The 19,391-nt window shown below is 37.4% G+C and overlaps 2 protein-coding genes across 5 annotated transcripts; both read right to left on the reverse strand.

Moving 5' to 3' along the window:
• Positions 1–956: 956 nt before the first annotated feature.
• dlat (dihydrolipoamide S-acetyltransferase (E2 component of pyruvate dehydrogenase complex)) lies at positions 957–7,211 on the reverse strand. 2 transcript variants are annotated; one of them, XM_055148493.1, is made up of 14 exons: positions 7,117–7,211; positions 5,790–5,891; positions 5,584–5,708; positions 5,268–5,421; positions 5,035–5,161; positions 4,772–4,959; positions 4,555–4,702; positions 4,408–4,475; positions 4,154–4,267; positions 3,792–3,899; positions 3,555–3,673; positions 2,710–2,872; positions 2,489–2,625; positions 957–1,827 (listed from the first exon to the last, which is right to left on the reverse strand). In XM_055148493.1, the coding sequence occupies exons 2-14, from the start codon at positions 5,862–5,864 to the stop codon at positions 1,698–1,700; spliced, it is 1,656 nt and encodes a 551-aa protein (XP_055004468.1). In that variant the 5' UTR covers positions 5,865–5,891; positions 7,117–7,211; the 3' UTR covers positions 957–1,697. The 2 variants fall into 2 exon arrangements, with proteins under 2 accessions (XP_055004468.1, XP_020778511.1); XM_020922852.2 differs by lacking the exon at positions 7,117–7,211 and adding an exon at positions 6,341–6,778.
• Positions 7,212–7,485: 274 nt separating this feature from the next.
• On the reverse strand, positions 7,486–15,066 carry LOC110158574 (dixin-like). Of its 3 annotated transcripts, none has more exons than XM_055148496.1 (21): positions 14,835–15,066; positions 13,907–14,033; positions 13,660–13,785; positions 13,350–13,581; positions 13,008–13,109; positions 11,720–11,802; positions 11,549–11,649; positions 11,031–11,114; positions 10,768–10,821; positions 10,309–10,359; positions 10,127–10,231; positions 10,001–10,054; positions 9,319–9,390; positions 9,157–9,228; positions 8,999–9,058; positions 8,537–8,686; positions 8,239–8,266; positions 8,068–8,164; positions 7,889–7,997; positions 7,714–7,790; positions 7,486–7,626 (listed from the first exon to the last, which is right to left on the reverse strand). In XM_055148496.1, the coding sequence occupies exons 1-21, from the start codon at positions 14,895–14,897 to the stop codon at positions 7,617–7,619; spliced, it is 1,857 nt and encodes a 618-aa protein (XP_055004471.1). In that variant the 5' UTR covers positions 14,898–15,066; the 3' UTR covers positions 7,486–7,616. The 3 variants fall into 3 exon arrangements, with proteins under 3 accessions (XP_055004471.1, XP_055004470.1, XP_055004469.1); XM_055148495.1 differs by having other exon boundaries at positions 13,008–13,106; positions 13,907–14,036; XM_055148494.1 differs by having other exon boundaries at positions 13,907–14,036.
• Positions 15,067–19,391: the final 4,325 nt, after the last annotated feature.

The raw sequence follows: 19,391 nt of genomic DNA on the forward strand, positions 1-19,391 counted from the left end.
ATTTATAGCTCCAACTTCTGCATAAGCCATCACATTCTGTCAGCTTTAGCTTCATGAGGCTCTTGGCGAGTGTCAAACACTGCGAGTGGCTGCACAGGGATTTCACACACTCCAAATCTCCCTCTGTCATTGTTATGGCTCGTAGGTTCATCCTCCAGAAAGTGGACCTGACTCGAGCGGTAAGCCGTCCAGTCATAAATTCAACAGTGAATTATGACCAGTGGGGAAAACTCAATCTTTCTGTGACACCTTAAAAAGGATGCATGGGCTTATCTTACACTTTTATCCTCTGGTATAGTGATTATTCGTTAAATTTATGATTGTAATTTTTCAGGTCACAATATAATCATAATAACCCTCCAAAAATATTTATACATATATACAATTTTAGAAACATTTAAGTTCAATCAATAATCTCTATAAGAGCCTCTTTTACACTGGCTATATTTACAATCACCAAAAATCAGAGCGATTTCTTGAGTAATGATAACCAGATTATTGAAATGCCGTGTAGATGTCAGTAAGTAAATATCTTTATCATTCACCGGCAGAGGCTTTGACAAAAAAAATTATGCAAAAAGGAGCAACCTAATGTGGCAAACAGACATTTTAATGTAACACTAAATCTGATGTTGTGACATTCCTACTCCAGCATCATACAATAAACAGCAAGCTCAAAAGCAATAGCCCCACCCATGTACTGATCAGAAACCACAACTAATAAAAAACAATACTGCTGATATAAAATGCTATGAGGTACTGGATTAAGATGCTGTTAATAAAATGTTAATAGAAAACCAAATAACCTCACCAATGAAAAATCCATGGAATTCGTAACACTGAATTGGTAAAGCTATAGTAAAAATAGGTACAGATACAATTACTGAACAGAGTAGGTTAAGATAACCTTTTGACTGAATTATTTTTAAATTATAATGAACAACTCGAAGCCCAGATGACATTAGCGCTCTCACATTTAATGTATATATAACATTTACAAATAAGCTATACTTTTACACATCCAACTGCTATTCTGTCTTTTTATTTAAATTCTCCCAAAGGATAAAATTGGCACCAACTTGACTTCTCCCATTTTATTTAATAGACACAACATCCAGAACCAGTTTTGTGCGTTGCAGCTGAAAATACAGTATAATGTGTGTAAAGGGGCAATAATTTTAAATAGTTTGGTGACGTACTGGGTATGTATTTCATTGAGGTGTTGCTCAGAACTAACAGTTCAAAATGTATAAATATAACTTATAAGAGCTTGTATTTTTGTTAGTGCTCCATCTTATATTACATCAGTCTCCACAGGTAGCTGCAACATTAGCCTTGAACATTCCCACACAAAGATAAAAACTTTACAAAAATCCTTTCTAATTTGAAATAAATATGATCATTGCCTCAAAGTGTAACCTATCCCTTTATTTCATGTTCGTATAATCCTTAAATGACTAACTTCTGTTCTGATTTGAGTTGGGCCCTTAATAAATATGTGCGAATTCGAGAAAAGGACAGATATACAAAGAGATGGACAGATTTTAGAGTGTCTGCCTCTCCTCCTTCAGGGTAAGTGGGAGTGACCTGTTACAGAGCGACCAATCATAGGAGAGTCCAGACTGGTCTAGTCAGTCAGATCACTTCAGTGAAAGGCATGGCCCTTTGCTGCAGTTTGGAGAGCAGTTTCAGTCCAATCACAACAACATGGTGACAGGCTTCTCTAGGAACTTTCTAAACTCTGCAAGCCACTGAGCGCCAACCGCTCCATCCACCACGCGATGGTCACAGCTCAGCGTCACCGACATCATACTGGCAACTTCAAATCTACAACGACAAAAGAGAAATGACTAACACTTACTAAAGGCAAATTAAGGTACACAATTTATAACAACAGTATGAACACCTGGTTGGATTCAGTGCAAGACTTTCTGTGATGGAAAAATTGTCCTTATAAGCGTCATAATCCAGACAACAGGTTTAAATATATTGTATACTGTATTACTGACCCTATTCATCAACATTTTGAGCCTTTTCCTCCATTCAAAAAATATGATATGGTTTAAAAAGTCCATTGCTATGGCAACGGCTCCAATTTAATCTTTCTGCAGCCGACCAATTTTATATTTTTTTACTATCAAAGGCAAAAGAGAGGTGATATTATTCAATAATAGTAGGCCTAAGGACTTCAAGCCATATAATTCATTTGACATGTTTGTGGACGCAGTCACTAACAAAAAATAATAGGTTTCAATAATAGTGAATTAGATACTATAGAACTATATTGACCCTCCGTCTGAAATTACGGTGCATCAACATTATAGTCTCTTGATTATCCTGTTTAAAATGTTCTCCCCTTTAGTGCCCCTCCAAAATCCCACTCAATAACGTAATCCGCAATGGTAATTTGTGTAATTAACTGCTGTACAATGCTTCATTTATGTGATATGTGTGTTTATGTTTATGTGTTACTAAATGTATCACAAACCCTTTTTCATTATCTGCTGGAAGGAGTCTCTTTTCGGAGCCTCCAACAGCGAGGATACAGGCCTGAGGAGGGTTGATTATTGCAGAGAAATTCTTGATGCCAAACATTCCCAAATTAGAAATGGTAAAGGTACCCCCCTGATGAACAAGAAAATCAAATCCGCAAGTTTAATGTACAAAATGACCAAATCACTCATAGAAAATGGTACTCTCACAATGTACCTGGAACTCATGAGGCTGCAGTTTGCCTTCTCTGGCTTTAGTGGCTAAAGCAGCTACATCAGAGCTAATAGCAGCCAGTCCTTTGATATGGGAATTAAACACTATGGGAGTGATGAGACCATTGGGTGTGCTTACAGCTACACTGACGTCTACCACATGATTTCTGAAAAAAAAAAAAAAGTTAGAATTGTTGTTAGACTGCCCAAAAAAAAAAAAAAAAAAACATAAAAATAAATAAATAAAATAAAAAATAAAATATAATTATATATATATATATATATATATATATATATATATATATATATATATATATATATATATATATATATATATATATATATATATATATATATATATATATATATATATATATATATAAAATATTGGATATGTTTTGGCTATAGGCAGAAACTTGAAAATAATAATTGCGCAGCAGATGTAAACCACAGAGGGCTTGGAGTGCCTCTCACTGGCAGAACTATGCTACTACATTACATATGCCATTAACATTACAAACAAAAAGATATAGAGACTGTGTATCATAAATATATCATTACATTTAAACTACTCTCATGCATGTATATTGTTTTGTATATTTAATTCCCCTGGAGCTTGTTAAACATATTGCCATGGTTATCTGGAAGTGATGAGAGGAAATTGGATGTTTTACATCAAAGGAGTTCGAGCTAATAAAATATTCATAGAAGAAATAGCACCCCACTATAGGCGGGACCCCATTATAGTGAGTTTAATTTTTCAGGGCATTGCATAGCATGCACGTTATGGTATAGGACATTTACCTGTATAATTAATCATAGATAACATGTGAGTATTAGCATACTCACTGGCGAATTACAGTTTCCATCCAGGAGGAGTTGCACTCAGGGACTTTGAGGCAGGCCAGAGCGCTGGCTTTGATGATGAAGTCATTCACACTTAGCTTGATATTCTGTGCTTTCACCTCCTGTGGTGAGAGCCATTTTAGATCCACAGGACATAAATAACTTAGGATTTACTTTGCAATAGTGTGACAAGAAAGCAAAAATTAAGATTTCTGTTACATGCTCCAAGTAAACACTCACAGCATTGAGCTCTTTGCGAAGCTCCAGTACTTGGTCCATGTTGACGTCGACTGACAGATAATAGTGAGGGATGGTCTGCTTGGACTGCATCAACCTCTGAGCAATGACCTGTGGGAGAGATGGATTTATGCCCCTCAGTTTTGATCCATAATTCATCACATAGAGGCATGATGTGTCAGTCAGTGTGTTGATAAACGATGGTTCTGTCTGAAGGGTAAGACGTGAAGTTCAGGTCAAAGCAGCAGAGACGCACTCTTGAAATAACTTTGCTTCCCAATAGAGAGGACACTGGACTATATTAGTGTTTATAGTGTAAATAGTGAAAGGGAAAGCATGAGGATGTAAGGTGAGGTGTGAGTTACTTTGCGAATGTTGCTGATGGGAATATCAGTGAAAGTTCCAGTCTGAGGTACAGCAGCAGGAGGGGGAGCAGCAGGGGCCGGGGTGGCTGCTAGGGCAGGAGCAGCAGCTACAGCCTGTTTACAAGAGTCAAACACAATGTATTAATAATAATAATAATAATAATTTATACATTATACATTATCCAACATCAAACATTATTTCAAACAACCACTGTAGTCTTACTGGTAAGCCAGTTCAACAATGTCTGACTTACAGGTGCAACTTTTGGAGGAACAAAGCTCTCAATGTCTTTCCGGGTAATGCGTCCATCTGGTCCAGATCCTGTACAAACAACAGTTCAGTTATAATATGTTCTTGATATATGGACATTTGTGAAGATCTTTATTGTGTAAGAATTCACCTGAAACCTGTGCCAGGTCAATTCCTTTCTCTGCCGCCATTTTTTTGGCGAGTGGGCTTACAAATACGCGGCCCTTTCTGGGAACAGCAGGGGCCACTGCTGCAGGGCCCGGTGTGGGCGCTGGAGTGGGGGCCACCGGAGCTGCAGCCTATGAGAAATGAATCACTTGCATCATTTAAAATAAGATGTATTTTGCTTTTATGCAAATCTAACTTACAGGGACAGGTGCTGGGGCGGGAGGAGGGGTGGAAACCTCTGCTACTCCAGTCTCAACATAGTCTTTGAAGGCAGCAATGTCACTCTCTTTCTCGACAATAATGCAGAGAGGTGTTCCCAGTGGGACATCCCTAGTTCCTTCTTGAACCATGATTTTTGCCAAATATCCTTCCTCCTGAACCTCAAAACCTATATTCAAACCAACTGTGAGTAATTACATGTCATTCTGGCTTTTTTGCAGGCCTGTGTGGACTATGGATTTACCAATGGTTGCTTTGTCTGTCTCAATCTCAGCAAGCAGATCTCCCTCACTCAACTTCTCTCCAACCTTTTTCTCCCACCGCTGCACAGTTCCCATTGTCATTGTAGGAGACAAAGCTGGAAGTGTGATCTGTAACAAGACATTATTGTAATAGGGTGAAGGCAGAAAACTGTTTCTCACACACAATACACTAGTCACATTTGCCGATGTACACCTAACACTAGTGTTTGGGCACCTTCATGTGAGTGGGGTAGGAGCTGCCTGGAGCTGAGGGTGGAGCTGCAGCAGGTGGTGGAGGAGGAGCAGCAGATGCCGCAGGGGAAGGAGCTGCACCAGCTGCAGTGATGGACTCCAATGATACATCTTTAAAGGCTTCCACAAGCTCAGGTCTGTGAAGGCACACAAACATAAAAACATGCTTGGGTGATATATCACCCATTTTACCTATCACACTCTATTTTTTCAACTCGTGGTAAGTTATGTTAAGCATTATGTGTTGAACTTATCTCTCTTCAGATGTAATACAAAATGATTAAAAATTACAAACTTACTTATCAACTGTGATACAAATGACAGCTCCAACAGTGACATCTCTTGTTCCTTCAGGTACAAGAATTTTGGCCAAGTAACACTCTTCAAGCATTTCAAAACCAACTGTAGCTTTATCAGTCTCCACCTACAAACAAGAGGCCATTCTTTTCACTCAAGAACAACTTATTTAAGACAACATTGTGGGACACACCAAGGGCCCCCTTACCTCAGCTATGAGGTCACCTTCACTTATCTTATCTCCTTCCTTTTTCTCCCAACGGGCAATGGTTCCTGTCTGCATGGTGGGGGACAGTGCAGGGAGCTCTACCTGTGGAGAAGAGAAGAAATTATGCTATTGAAACACTAGCATTGACTAGCTTTGGTACTTATATTTTACCATATGATATTTTAGGAATATGCGATATTTTTCAACTGAACCATGTTCCAAGGCTGATGCTGTGCCATTTTTGAATTATTTAATCATTTAAATACCTATACATTTGACAGTAAATAGATAACACATACACCTTAAACATGAAACAAACCTATATTTCAAACAAAATAAACATAAATCAAAATGTCCAAGTATACTTTGACATCTGAAGGTGTTTTGAAGCTGCTTCAATGACAAAGTGACATCAATGACACACCTTGGATAAGGACATTCATTTAGTGGGACAAAGTCTGTAGGTGTGCGTTGCACTGTGATGCTAATAAACTTTAGCCTGATCAGGCTAATAGTACAGGGGGCTCTGTCACAACCTGCCCGAGACGTACCTTCTGGTGAGGCGGCAAACTATAAGTGCGGCTCTGCCCGCGGCCCGGTGCACCTATGCTCCGCAGGACCCCTCTGTGACTGAGACTGTGGCCCCAGCTCACAGCCCGGGCCGTTGCTCCGCCATGAAGCCGCCTTAAGCAGCTGGTTCGGGGCATAGGACGAGAGCCCAAAGCACCAGAGGGCCCGGGTAGGACACGGGGGCATGACAGCCTGGCGGACGGCCTCAGCCGCAGAACGAAACGAAGCATTTTCAAAGCTGTTTAAAAACTACGCGTAGGTGCCTGCAAAAGATCTACACCGACATCGAATAAAAAAAAAACAATCTTTAGCTTCTGTGCCCCAAATAACCGGTCCTTACTGACAGCTCACTTTCCAATGACCTCCCCCTTCCCAAAACACCACCACTTACGGCTTTCTTCTCTTTCACACAGTCAGTAACAAGTGTCGTAAAGTGTCGTAATAACAACAACTTATGCAGTAGAAAGGGTTATGCATTTGTTGTAAAAAAAAAAAAAAAAAAAAAAAAGATGAACGCATAAAAACAAAATGTGTTTTGTAACTAAAATCCATTTATTTTAAAATTTTAATTCTTTACAAAAAATAAATTAAATTCAGTTGTTCAAACCTACTTTTTCAAACTACAGTTGGCAAATCTTACATAGGTAAAGAATAAGGCAAACTGTTGGCATTTTTACATCTAAGCTTACATCTTAGTAAACACTCCATTCAGTAATTCAGTAGACCAAAATGTGATGCAGATAGTTTTATCACTTACCACCACCCAAACACAGTGTTTAAACTTCACCAGAATCTCTACTCTAAGGCAAAATAAATGACCACAATGACAACAGACTATAAATCCAAAAGGGAAGTAACTGTAAAAACTTGAAAGAAGTAAAGATGATTACATCATTATAGTAACACAGAGTCTACACAGTGAAAATACCATTCTAAAAACACTGCTTTACAGTAATTCATAGTTGTGCAGAAACAATACTTTGTTGCTCCACAGTCTGAATGATAAAAAAAAAAGTAATACAGTACTGTCTAATACTGCACAAGTAATTAAAATATTTAAACATACATATGTCCTGTTGTAACAGTGCAGTTATATGTGAAGGCACAAAGGCATTTTACACTACCAGATGACAGATGACAAATGCTAATCAATTCAAATATACAGTGTTTCTAGTGAATATAAAATAATACAAAAATGTGTCTATGTGCCTCTCAGGACAGTTGATAAATTGTACAATACAAGTCCTCCCATTGTGGTTACACAGGCCTAAAAGAGGAAACAGCATACATTTTAATCAAACAATCATTAAAAAACAAAACAAAATTGTAGATATACACAACAAAAATAAATTACATCTCTTGACCATTGTCTTCTAACCAGGCCACAATTTTCCCCTCCCAGCCCGGAACAATTGCTCCATCCAGGAAAACCTAAACAAAGTCAAAACATGGTGTGGGTTTCAGGTGTCCTCAGGTTTTTATAATTTCAGGAAATTATAATTTCTGTATGAGTTGTCTGATGACCTCACCTCCTCTTTCACAGTGCCAAACTCAGGGTCCAGTGCTTTAAAGTGGTACCTGTAGTTTCCTTCACGATCCACAGCTGCCTTAACGTCTTTAAGAGTCACTTCACCAAGTCTGTGATTTAAGAAAACTATAAATTTGACCTGTTTATGTTGGAAAAACACAAAGTCAAAGATAGCAGTACCTCTTTGGTATGTGTATCATTGAAGGTGTAGGAGATTTTCCGGTGAAATATAGAAATTTTGTTGAGGCAGATGAAGAGACTTGGGGTTGATTGATCTCTGTGATTAACAATATTACAATTAGTGAAAATTATTGAATATATGAGACATTTGTATAAACTCACAAATCTGACCTTGTCGCTTTGGGGATTTTCCTCGTCCCTGAAAAACATTAATTTAATTTTAAATAATTTTAACTGGATCTTAAGTACAGACACATGATACATTGCTAGGATAATAACCTTACACACATCATTGGAGCACCCAGAGGAAACCTATAGGGCACGGGGAGAACATGCAACCTCCATAAAGAAAGGCTCTATACTCTATACTTTTTTTTAACCTGATTTTGACTTGCGTATGTCTTTAAGATAATCCTGCCAATCAGATACCGGTATATAGTTTTATCATGCTCAGGGTAATAATGCTAACCCTATGCGGATGCAGCACAAGCAGTCTGTCCATCAGTGACACAATTCCCTGCTCCAGAGTGTCCAGTGTGTGCTGCTGTGGGTCGTGATCCTGGAAGTTATTCCTTAAACTCCTCAGTGAATCTCTGAGCAGCTGTACCTCCTCTGTCGGCTGAAAAAAACATACAACAAACAAATTTTGTTTAGAGCATGTGCATGTTAATATGCTGTCTAGATGCTGATTGTAATGTTTATTTTACTTTTTTTTCTCAGTATTTAAAGATTTTTTAATTTATTTTTTATTTCTGCCAAACCAAATCTACAGCCCACAGCCCAAATATAATTAATTTATATGGCACATATTACAAAACAGCAATTTAAAGGGCTGCAATATATATATATATATATATATATATATATATATATATATATATATATATATATGTAAGTTAAATATGAAGGTAACGTGAAAAAGTCAACGCACACATGTCACAAGCGACGCTGGATTTCCAGGGTTAAAAAATCCATTGTTATCTGTGGTGACCTGAAAAAATAGATAGAAGAAAGAAAAATGGAAAATAAATAAATCTAATAAATAATAATACTAACAATAATTACAAGTATTTATGATGTCGTTTTTACCTGTTGCAAATCTCTATTCCTTAGCTCCTGTAGCATTGTGTTCTTATGTTCTAACTCTCTTTGCAGTTCACACTAACAAAAAGTACAATTATTATTTCAAAATAAATAAATAAAAAAACTGTATTTTTTATATACATAACTGAATAATACAAATAAACAAACCTGTTGTTTTTGACTTTCTTCAAGTTTGTGTCTCAGTTGTTGCAGGAGTCGATCCTTCTGTACTATCTCTTTCTGTAGCCAATAGATCACATTTAGGATATTTTCATTTTATGTTAAAATATGACTGTTTAAAATGAATACTACTCAACCAATTAAAAGTATTAAACATCTAATGTAATGCTGATTTTGTGTGAGTGTTTCCAAAAGGTTTATACTGAGAATATGGTGGCACAAGCAAACCATTTTGGAATAATTTTATTTAATACAATGTTTGGAGTATAAATATTTTTTATTGCCCCCACTGGCACTGATAAAATTTAAATAAATTAAGATTTAAAAAAATTAAATTAAATTAAACATAGTCACTTCTGTATGGTTTTGACAATGCTAGAAGCATAAAGTATGTATCACCATTTTTTGTTCAGCTCCTTTTTAGACTATGGGGGCAAAAATTAGACTATGGGGAGCACCATAGTCTCTTCTATTAATGGGAAACACTGTTTCATAACGTGTCTGTAAATTAGTTCTCAAACATTTTAACTGGTTAATTAAGGTTAAAAAACATTGCTTCAATAAAATTAGATTAGATTTTTTTCTTTGGATGATGTATTATTATGAATTATGTACTTGTTTGTCATTATTTCTATGTAGTATTTACAAAAACATAACCATTATTTCTTACCTTGCATTCTCCCCATAATCTATTTGATTCTTCTACTTTCCACTGTAGCTCTGCCTAAAGTCCAAAACACAATCTCTAATTAATATAATTTCAAGAAAAGAAATATATTATATTTAGAGCCTATACTTTCTGGTTGTTGAGTTCATCTCGTGTCATACTGGCCCTCAGTAGTTCCTGCTTCATTTGTAGGATGGCCGTCTCCTGAGAGCACAGTCTCTGCTGCTGGGCCTCCTGAATATTTAACATACAGTAAATGGTTATTCTTTGTACTTAGACACACAGGCCATTTGAGGTGAGTTTTGTCATACCTTTACGCCTTGTAAGGTTCTAATTTCTTGCTTGCAGCGCAGCACTTCTTTCTATTGCAAAAAGATGTTACACTTCAATTGACGATGCACCAATATTATGACAGTGCCTAGCCATGTACCTCAATAACAAGAAAAAGGTGTTTTAATTTTAATCTATTCACAATTGCCAAAAATGTAAATTGCCAATGTATAATGATAAACACAAAAAAATAGGAAAACGTTTAACTAACAATAACTAACTCCTTTTTAGATGTTTATTAAGCCTTTTTCTCAAAATGGTGCAAGTAGCATGTAACTCCCAGATCAAACTGTTATCAAGGATATACACATCCAGTCAATCAATCAGCTATCCTGCGATTTTTAATTTGTTGAAGCTCTCCAAGTTATTTTGTCACATTCCTACATAGTACATTTTGCACAATACCATAAACATGCCAAAATATTAAGGAAAAGCACTACCTTGAGGTCCTTTGCCTCCTCCATACTTTGGTCCAAGCGACTGCGAAGTACGGTCTGAGAGACAAACAAAGTGTGAGAACCTTGTCGCACTCAGGTAAATTGATACGCTCCTATACAAACACACACATAGGTAGACACACACACACATAGGTAGAAGACTGAAACATGATCTACCCCAACCCACAAAAGACAGAGAGGGGGATGAAAAACAGAAGACATAAAAGATAATTTGGGTTAAACTAAATAAATAGAAGAGATAGTACCACTTGTTGTTCATCGTTGCACTGATCCAATTTTAGAGACATATCCAGGTCGTCCTCAGGCAGCGAACCATGAAGCAGCAAGTTCTATAACACAGGACATCATGTGACTGAATTTTGGAAGAGGGAAATATTTGGAATCAAATAAAATCCCATGTTACACAAGGGGCTATATTATGCTACTATTTGTTAGATATATACACATGTTACACATTTATTTAGTATTATCTAACTCAAATGTTCAAAAAGTTCAAATATATAATTCATCGGCACTTTAATGAAAAAGATACCAGTAGGGGGCAGCTTTGTTGTGCACTTTTGAACAGAAACCATCAAAACAAACTCTTGTGATGATAATGTATTCGAAACAACATAATGAAGAATAATGAAATCTTGGAACTAAAGTTAAATACAGTTATAATTATGAATGAGAGTAAAATAAATGACAGTTTTAAATTAGTTTAGACTTCCCCATTAGCTAATGTAATAATGTGCAGAGACAGATTCAGAACTCAGGTTACCTGTAAGGCAGACACCATTTTGCGAGTCTCCAGGACCTCCTTCTCCAAGTCCTCACTGATTGAATCTTCCCATGATGTTGCCACTGCAACATTAGATTCACCTGTAGACAAGAAAGGTTAGTTAAAGGTTTATTGTGTAGTTTTTCATGCTTACTTTATGTTGTAACTTACTGCTAAGCTGCTGCTCTTGAATTCTCTCAGACTGGATGGCTAGACCAGTTCTCGGAGAGGATAGGGGACTGACAGAACTCAGGCTTTAAAAAGGTTAAACAAACAGGTAATGTATGAAAACCTGATCAATAATATAATTTCAACAATCCTATAGCCATTTCCATTCCATTGCCTGTCAATCAAGTGCCATTAAAGGGATACCGATTCTGTAATTGTCTGACATCTTTTTGTCCTGTGGATCTGTTGGACAGAACAGGATAGTACGATGGGATAGTACAGCAGTAAATGGCAAATTTAAGAGATTAATTGAATTTTACTTATTCCTGAATTTTCAAAATGGTGTTTTTAGTACAGTATAGGCATTGTACTAATGACCAAAAATATATTACAAAAATACATAAAATAAATTATGTTCTTACCATTTAATTTGTTTCCCTCCCATAGTGGCTCAGATATAAAAGTATTCTCAAAAGGTCTACATTTTGCAGAACTTCAGCTCACATACTTGTTTTAGACTCATCCCACCACACTGCCTCCAGCTACTGGTGTTGCGCATGGTGCTGCTTAGTACAATCGTGGTCATTAAGTTGATTCACATTGTGAATAAAGTGTATAAATGTCCCATCAGTATGTGCATCATGACTACGCTCAGTAAAAAGTGGTGTACCTTTGGTTATACCTCCAAACTGAAAAGGTCTTAAGGATAAAAAAAACCCTGCCTCTACATTTAAACTAAACCCTAACATACAAAAATAGATTTCTCTAAATGTTAGTATGGTTTTAAGTTCAAGTTCAAAGTTTAAAATTAAATCTACTTTAGGTTTAATATTAAAAGCCATTACCATATTGTGTATGTTTAAAGTCGCTACTTTAATATGTACCAATAAGCACCCAGGTCATTGCTTCTTTATAATAATAATGTATTTTATGTGAATACAAAGTGATGTGTATTAATTTCTCAACATTGGTTGCCTGTGTATTCAAACAAGAGTCATATGCTCAGACAAACCACTGACCCATAGAAAGAGGCTCAGTGTTGAGAAGACGTCAAAGACAAAACAACAACAACATAAAATCTGCAGGCAAAAGACACTCAAAATACATTTAGTATTTATATTTAACTAGGCAATTATGGTAGTATTTTGTAAGGAGTTTCATAATGACCAGGGGAGTTTTGACATTTCATTAAGTATAATAATTGTTAATATACTGATATGGTCAGTTTACTAATTAGTGTTTGTTCATATAATACCTGCAAAAATTGAAATATGAACATAAAAGTGTTTACCTGTTGGAGGAGTCATTGTCCAGCTCATCTGGGATTTTTCTCTCATATTGTTTAACTAACGCACGTACGGACACACTCTTTTCCCCTTCAGAATTCCAACTGCTGAAAAAATACGTATTAGAGCATTGCTTTCAAATGTCCAGTGACATATTTACTGCCCCTACTGAAACAATTCATCAACCAACCAAACTTGTAATTATAATAAAGTTTGGCATTGTTGTAGTCAATGTATCCAGCAGAGGGCAGAAAAGTTTGTAATTTAATATGTTGTGTGTCTGACAAAATTATGGGCATACAAGTGATAAATGTTGTGTATTGAGAATAAAATCTATACTGGTGGACCTGTGCAAACGTGTGGTGCCTGGTGGCTGGGAGGCATCAATGCGTGCTGAAGCAAGAGCTGCAGCTGCTCCTTGGGCCAGAGCCACAGTCGACAGAGGGTTGTGATTGGTCGAGATTTTGTTTGCGGTTCTTCCATTTCTTGAAGCTGCTCTGTGACTGGCTGAGGGCTTAAAGTGAGCAGCCAGTGCCAGAATTATCCTCATGATAGATTTCAGATTGCCCTCAACAATATCTGTAGAGATATTTTAGTATTAGAAATTCAGATGAAAGTTACAGGTTGCTGCAAATGATTTACACTTCTCTAATGTACCCCTTGCAGAGATGTGTGGCATCCGTATGTGCCTAGAGGAAATGAACTGCAACACTTTTTCAATATTCCTTGTGCTTTCATCTTTGTTTTGAGGCACTAGATACACATCCTCTAATACTTCCCCAGCTGTTAAGACAAAAACATTTTACAATAATCTGTATGAATAATTTAATAGTTCATTTATAATTACAGCAAAATACAAAAACAAATACTGTCAAAAAATAAAGATAAAGTGATGTGTATTTACCAACTATTTCGATAAGTTGTGTGAGCACCACTCCATCCTGCAGGTCATGCCTCAGATCAGAGATGGTTGTGAGTCCTGGTTTCCTCTTCAGCTGAGTGTTCACCCAGGACACATATGTCACCAGCTGCTGCTGCACAAAGAAATACACAACAAATTAGATTTCAGTGTGCACCTTTATCAGTTGTACCTTAATACACTACAACAGTGAAGCAGTTTATATGTGTTGGAAAATAGACTGGTGTACTGGTACACACTACTCTTTAATATATTTTAGCATTTACATTGTAACCTAATTTGCATAATTGCTGTGTTTATGTATTACTTGTCAAGACAAACGTCGGTGTCTGTGTAGTACAAGTCAAGACAAGCTGAAAGTTGACATTTGGCATTAAAATTTTTACGGAAACTAGGTAGCATTTAATCTAATGCTATGTAGTAATATCACAGGGGGCACAGGATGTGATGTGCCAATGCATCTAGAGCAACACCGGCAGGCAGTCACGTGACACGCGCGTCGTCCGGGAAACGCCACAAAGAAAGAAGGCAGCCGAGTTCAAACATTATGTTCAACATGTCCCAACACTGGTCCCAACATTGGTCCCAACACTGGTCCCAACACTGGTCCAAACACTGGTCCAAACACTGGTCCAAACACTGCATACATGTTCACAAAGACTGCAGTTATAATGTGCACAACGCTGAATATGTTTGGACGCCGACAGGAAACGGCGCCCAGCCATACCGCCGCAAAAGGTATAACACAGTCACAATGTGTCAATTAGTTTTCTTTTCTACGGGTTGCCTCTGGGGAGTCTGGGGAAAGGGTTACCTCATTGTTAAACATTTTAAACAAGTTATATGTAATAAATAGACACAAGAAAGTCCAAAAGCTAAGAACGTTTTGTAAACATCACTTAGCGAACGTTACCTCGTTGAAGCCCCCGTGAAGAACATCATCTAGCAAACTTCCTCTAGAAAGTGAGGCGATCATCTTTCCATCCGAAACTCCATTGGGTTAAAAAACTAACTGTCTAGTGCCATTCACAGACGGGGCATAGCCTTACAGTCTATGATTTACAAGATAAACCTGAACCATCAGAGGCGAGCACTCCCGTTTGTTGGGACAGCAGGGGACCAGCCAAAAGGCACAGACGCACAGAAGCACCACATTTCCTGTTTACTGCTAATAAATAAAAGCATAAAGAACTATACTTCCATGACTGCACTTTTATTCCGGAAACAGGATTATTATGCAGGCATATATACTTTTACATTTGACACAAAAAACGCGATGCATTGTTTAATGCACAATCTTTTTGGTTTCTATGTGTTACACCCTATCTACAAGGTTTCATAGCATATAGCTTTAGAGATCATAGTTCTCTTAAAACATTACTGAGTAATTTAACCATCATCCATCATCCTTTCATCTAACATTTTCAAATGATGTTACAGGGTGAAGTTGTGACAAGTACAACTATTATGAATGGATATAGTTGAATGCATGTGTCTGAACGAGATCATATTTCCATGTGTCAAAAACCGGACACCTTACCGGGAGTGGGAGTACGTTGAGCTACAGTCGTCCCTCGCTATATCGCGGTTCACCTTTCCCGGTCTCGCCGTTTCGCGGATTTTTTTTTTTTTTTTTTTTTTTTTTTTTTTTTTACACACGGGTGGGTAAGGACTTAACCAGGTCTAAACCAGGACTAATCTTGGACTTAAAAGAGAGAGAACGCCGAGCAATTTGTCCGCAAAACGCGATCGGGCAATTGCCGCGTTTAACTCCGTGAGGTGCGGAGCTGAGCCGGTCCTTTCTCCTGCGGTCACCTCCGAGCCCGTCCTGAAAGTGAGTCCTATTTCAGTTCTGTTTTAATCCTGGTTTAGTCCTGGTTTAGTTCTGGTTCAGTCCTGGATTAGTCCTTCTCTTCAGTCCTAGAATCAGTCCTAGGTTTGTCCTGGATTAGTCCTGGTTTCGTCTTAGTTCAGTTGGCGTAGGCAGCGCAAAAGTTTGATATAATCTCGGATTAACGGGCAGGTGCGGTCCTGTACTGCGCGGGTGCGGTGTTGTACTGGGGGTCTCCAAAAATGGACCCGTGCAGGACTCTGAGCTGTAGGCTCCATTACGGAATAAATGAATCTTCAGTTCGTTACATAAAGAAGAAGGAAAATAACATAAGGACGACAGCAGCAATAAGTTTTAAGAAGGATGCCAAAAACGGTTGCACCTCTCCTGTCTGAAAAAAGTGTACAAAGTGTGTGGCGAGGGGTTTTACAGCCTTAAAACATATAATAATTGTAAAATTTAAAGTTGACTACTTCGCGGATTTCACCTATCGCGGGTTATTTTTAGAACGTAACCCCGCGATAACCACTGTACTCTCACTTCGCAACCTGTGCATATGGCCTCTCACTTGTCCCGAGAATTTCTTGTACAAGTCATTGTTAAATGCGCATTTGCGTTTCGGTATGTTGCGGAGTGACCGACCGACAGTTTGTGTCTGCTCGCTCCTTCTGAGTCACAGATGCTACGAGAGACGCTCAATTTAATGCCCCCAATGAACGGTAGGCCTAATGAAAACCCGAACATTTGCACCACTTAGAAAAAAAAAAAAACAAAAAACTGGACGCCCAGCACAGGACGCAAAATTCGGACATGTCCGGGGAAAAACGGACATTTGGTCACCCTAACCTATACATGAACTGGTGTCATGTAAAATATGGAGAAAAGAGAGGCAGGTGTTTCTGGAACATGGTCAACATGGTCCTCCAGCATCTAAAACAATATTCTGAAACTATTCAGCTGCAGAAAACATCAATTCATTTACCTATACGATGAGTCTGTAAGAACTTTTGTGAAAGTTTTTTTTTTTTTTTTTTAAAGGGATGCTTGAAGACAAACATGCACAGATACTTTGCTAAAACAGAAAAATCTTTGCTCAGGTCTGTGGTTATGCGTTTTTTGTTTGTTTGTTTTTTTGCTTTGATATGAGCTGATTTATCTTCTATCTTGACTGTCATGATCTCCCCATATTTTACATTCTTCAATACCATTCATGATTACCTGAGCTGTCACCCTTTTCAATTCATCAACTAAAAGAATAAGAACAAAATAAGTGCTAATATACAAATCAATTAATAAAAATGTAAGAAAATGAACAAATGGATCAACCTGGCCTACCTCCACCATTAAAATCATGTGCAGACAAACTATGGGTCAAAGTCAGGCAACATACATAGTCAGTCTTCTCACTCATTTCAACCATTTCTACAGAGTGAACATCCAGGCTGGACTGGCTAATGCCCTGAAAAACGGATGCAAGACACAATATTTCAGTTTACAGCCAGAGACTGAAAAAAAGACAAAACATGCAGTAAGACTGTGCAGTTAATTGAATTTTGATCATGGTTTGTGTGTCAAACAATCTCCAAAAAAAGTTTCATTTGTGATATTTTAGTATATTTATTTTATTTTATTAAATAAAGAGACAGCTGGATATATAGTTTATTTTGGATACATTTATGTTTTTCTATGCCACATTTCATATTTAAAGTATATTTTATTCATTTTGTTTTATGCATCGTCAAGCTGCTCTAAGGTACATATTTGTAACCTATATTTACTTTCAATTTGAAAGTTTTGCATAAATTGTCAATAACAAAGTGTTTCCTGGTTGAAATGTTGTGTTATACAGTGTAGATAGTTACACACCTTCACGTCATGTGAAGCCATTGGCAGATGAAACTCATACTTGCTATGGTGATGCCTAGGTAAAGTCTGAAGGGATCTGAGAAGAGGTCCACACCGGGCAACATATCTTCAATGATCACATCTGATGCATAATAGGCAAGTTCAGCTATGAAGACAGCAGCTTGAAGGCAGCTTGCTCAGGGCTACTAGGGGGAAGCCTGTACAAAGGTTCTACACACACTTATGCAGTTATGACCATTGGATTGAACTCAACCTGGCTTGTTGATCTACTGGGCTCTCTCCAGACAACCTGTACTGAACAGCCTACATAGAAAACATTTACATTATAAAAAATGTATATTATTATTATTATTACAATCGTTCATCAAGCAGAATGTAACTTACAGCATGTGTGTGGGCCAACAGACACTGTAATTGTGAGTGGCTGTGTTGGAACAACTGGACATAAGGAGATGTTTTCTCAACAACTTTATGATACCAAAATATTTACAGATATTGTTTCTTCCCACTGTGAAAATACTATGAGTACTACTTCATGTTTCATCCTTGCAACTGCATTAAGTTTAAATGGCAAATGAGATGTTTCATCCAGTTACTTTTAACTTAAGTTACTTGAGGAGTAGTTTCCCTGAATACTTTTACTCTTAGCTACTTAACAAAAATAAATTAAGAATTAAAAAGAAACAATACATAAGCTGGTTTAGACTTGGTTTAGTCCTGGTAGGCCTTGGTTAGTCTTGGTCGCAAGGGCATGTGAGGTGGCCTCAAAGAGCACTCAGGTGGAGATTTCTGTTCTACAGTGGCTGTAAATGTCTTACCTCTCAGTCACTTCTTTTGTCCTGACATGGTGAGGCTGAGGAACTCCACTGCACATCGTGGTGTTTTATGACTCCTTTGATTCAAAAAGCACCTCTACCACTCAAAACTAGGTAGGAGTCTACTATTTCCATATTTTAACACATTTTAATCCTACAAAAACAACAGGAAAACATGAAAGAAGATTGAAATATTAAGAAAGTAACGTTAGCCAGAGGTTTTGTTGGTCTTGTTGAACTGTTCTGATACCTACTAATTACTCAAAGCTTGCCAAAAAGTCTAGTCACTGAATTAACTTATCTTGAAAACAAATTTTACCAGATTTTGGACCAGAGGTCCATGAAATTCAAAGTAACAAATTTAAATTTGAAATATTTATCTATCAAAACAACCCTTTCCTGTATGAGCTCACAGAAAAAAGTCCCCTAATTCTGCTCAATACAAACTCATCAGTTCCCATTCAGGCACATGTATACACTGCACTCTCCTGTCTAAAACTCCTGGCATGGGTGATGGGCTGGCGGGCTAAAGCTCTGGCAGATTTTCACTCCTGACACACATTTGCACAGACACACAGCACATATTATTCACACTACTACTGCACATTGCATCTAGTGCTTTCGGTCAAATTTTTGGTGACCAACATTTTCCTCATTTATGACTAACAAAACACGGAATTCAAACTAAGATCTTCTATTTCAATCCAATGAGGAAACAGTGAACCTCTTGTGTCTATACACAGACACATCAAAAAAAGAAAGGGCTACTTTGTTATTTACCTTTATATGAAGAATTTTTCCCCTAATAAACTGCTTGTGGAAGTCAGAGTATTACATCATAGTAAACGGTAGACGTGTGCACAAACAGGTTTACATCTGTACTATTTTTATTTTTATGATGCATTTCTGATGGTGTCTGATTATGTCTTATGTCATAGTTTAATGGCCAAGGACGAAA

The sequence above is a fragment of the Boleophthalmus pectinirostris genome, unplaced genomic scaffold (genome assembly GCF_026225935.1).
Source record: "Boleophthalmus pectinirostris isolate CB_2022bp ecotype Guang Dong unplaced genomic scaffold, ASM2622593v1 HiC_scaffold_12, whole genome shotgun sequence".
Taxonomy (NCBI): Eukaryota; Metazoa; Chordata; class Actinopteri; order Gobiiformes; family Gobiidae; genus Boleophthalmus; species Boleophthalmus pectinirostris.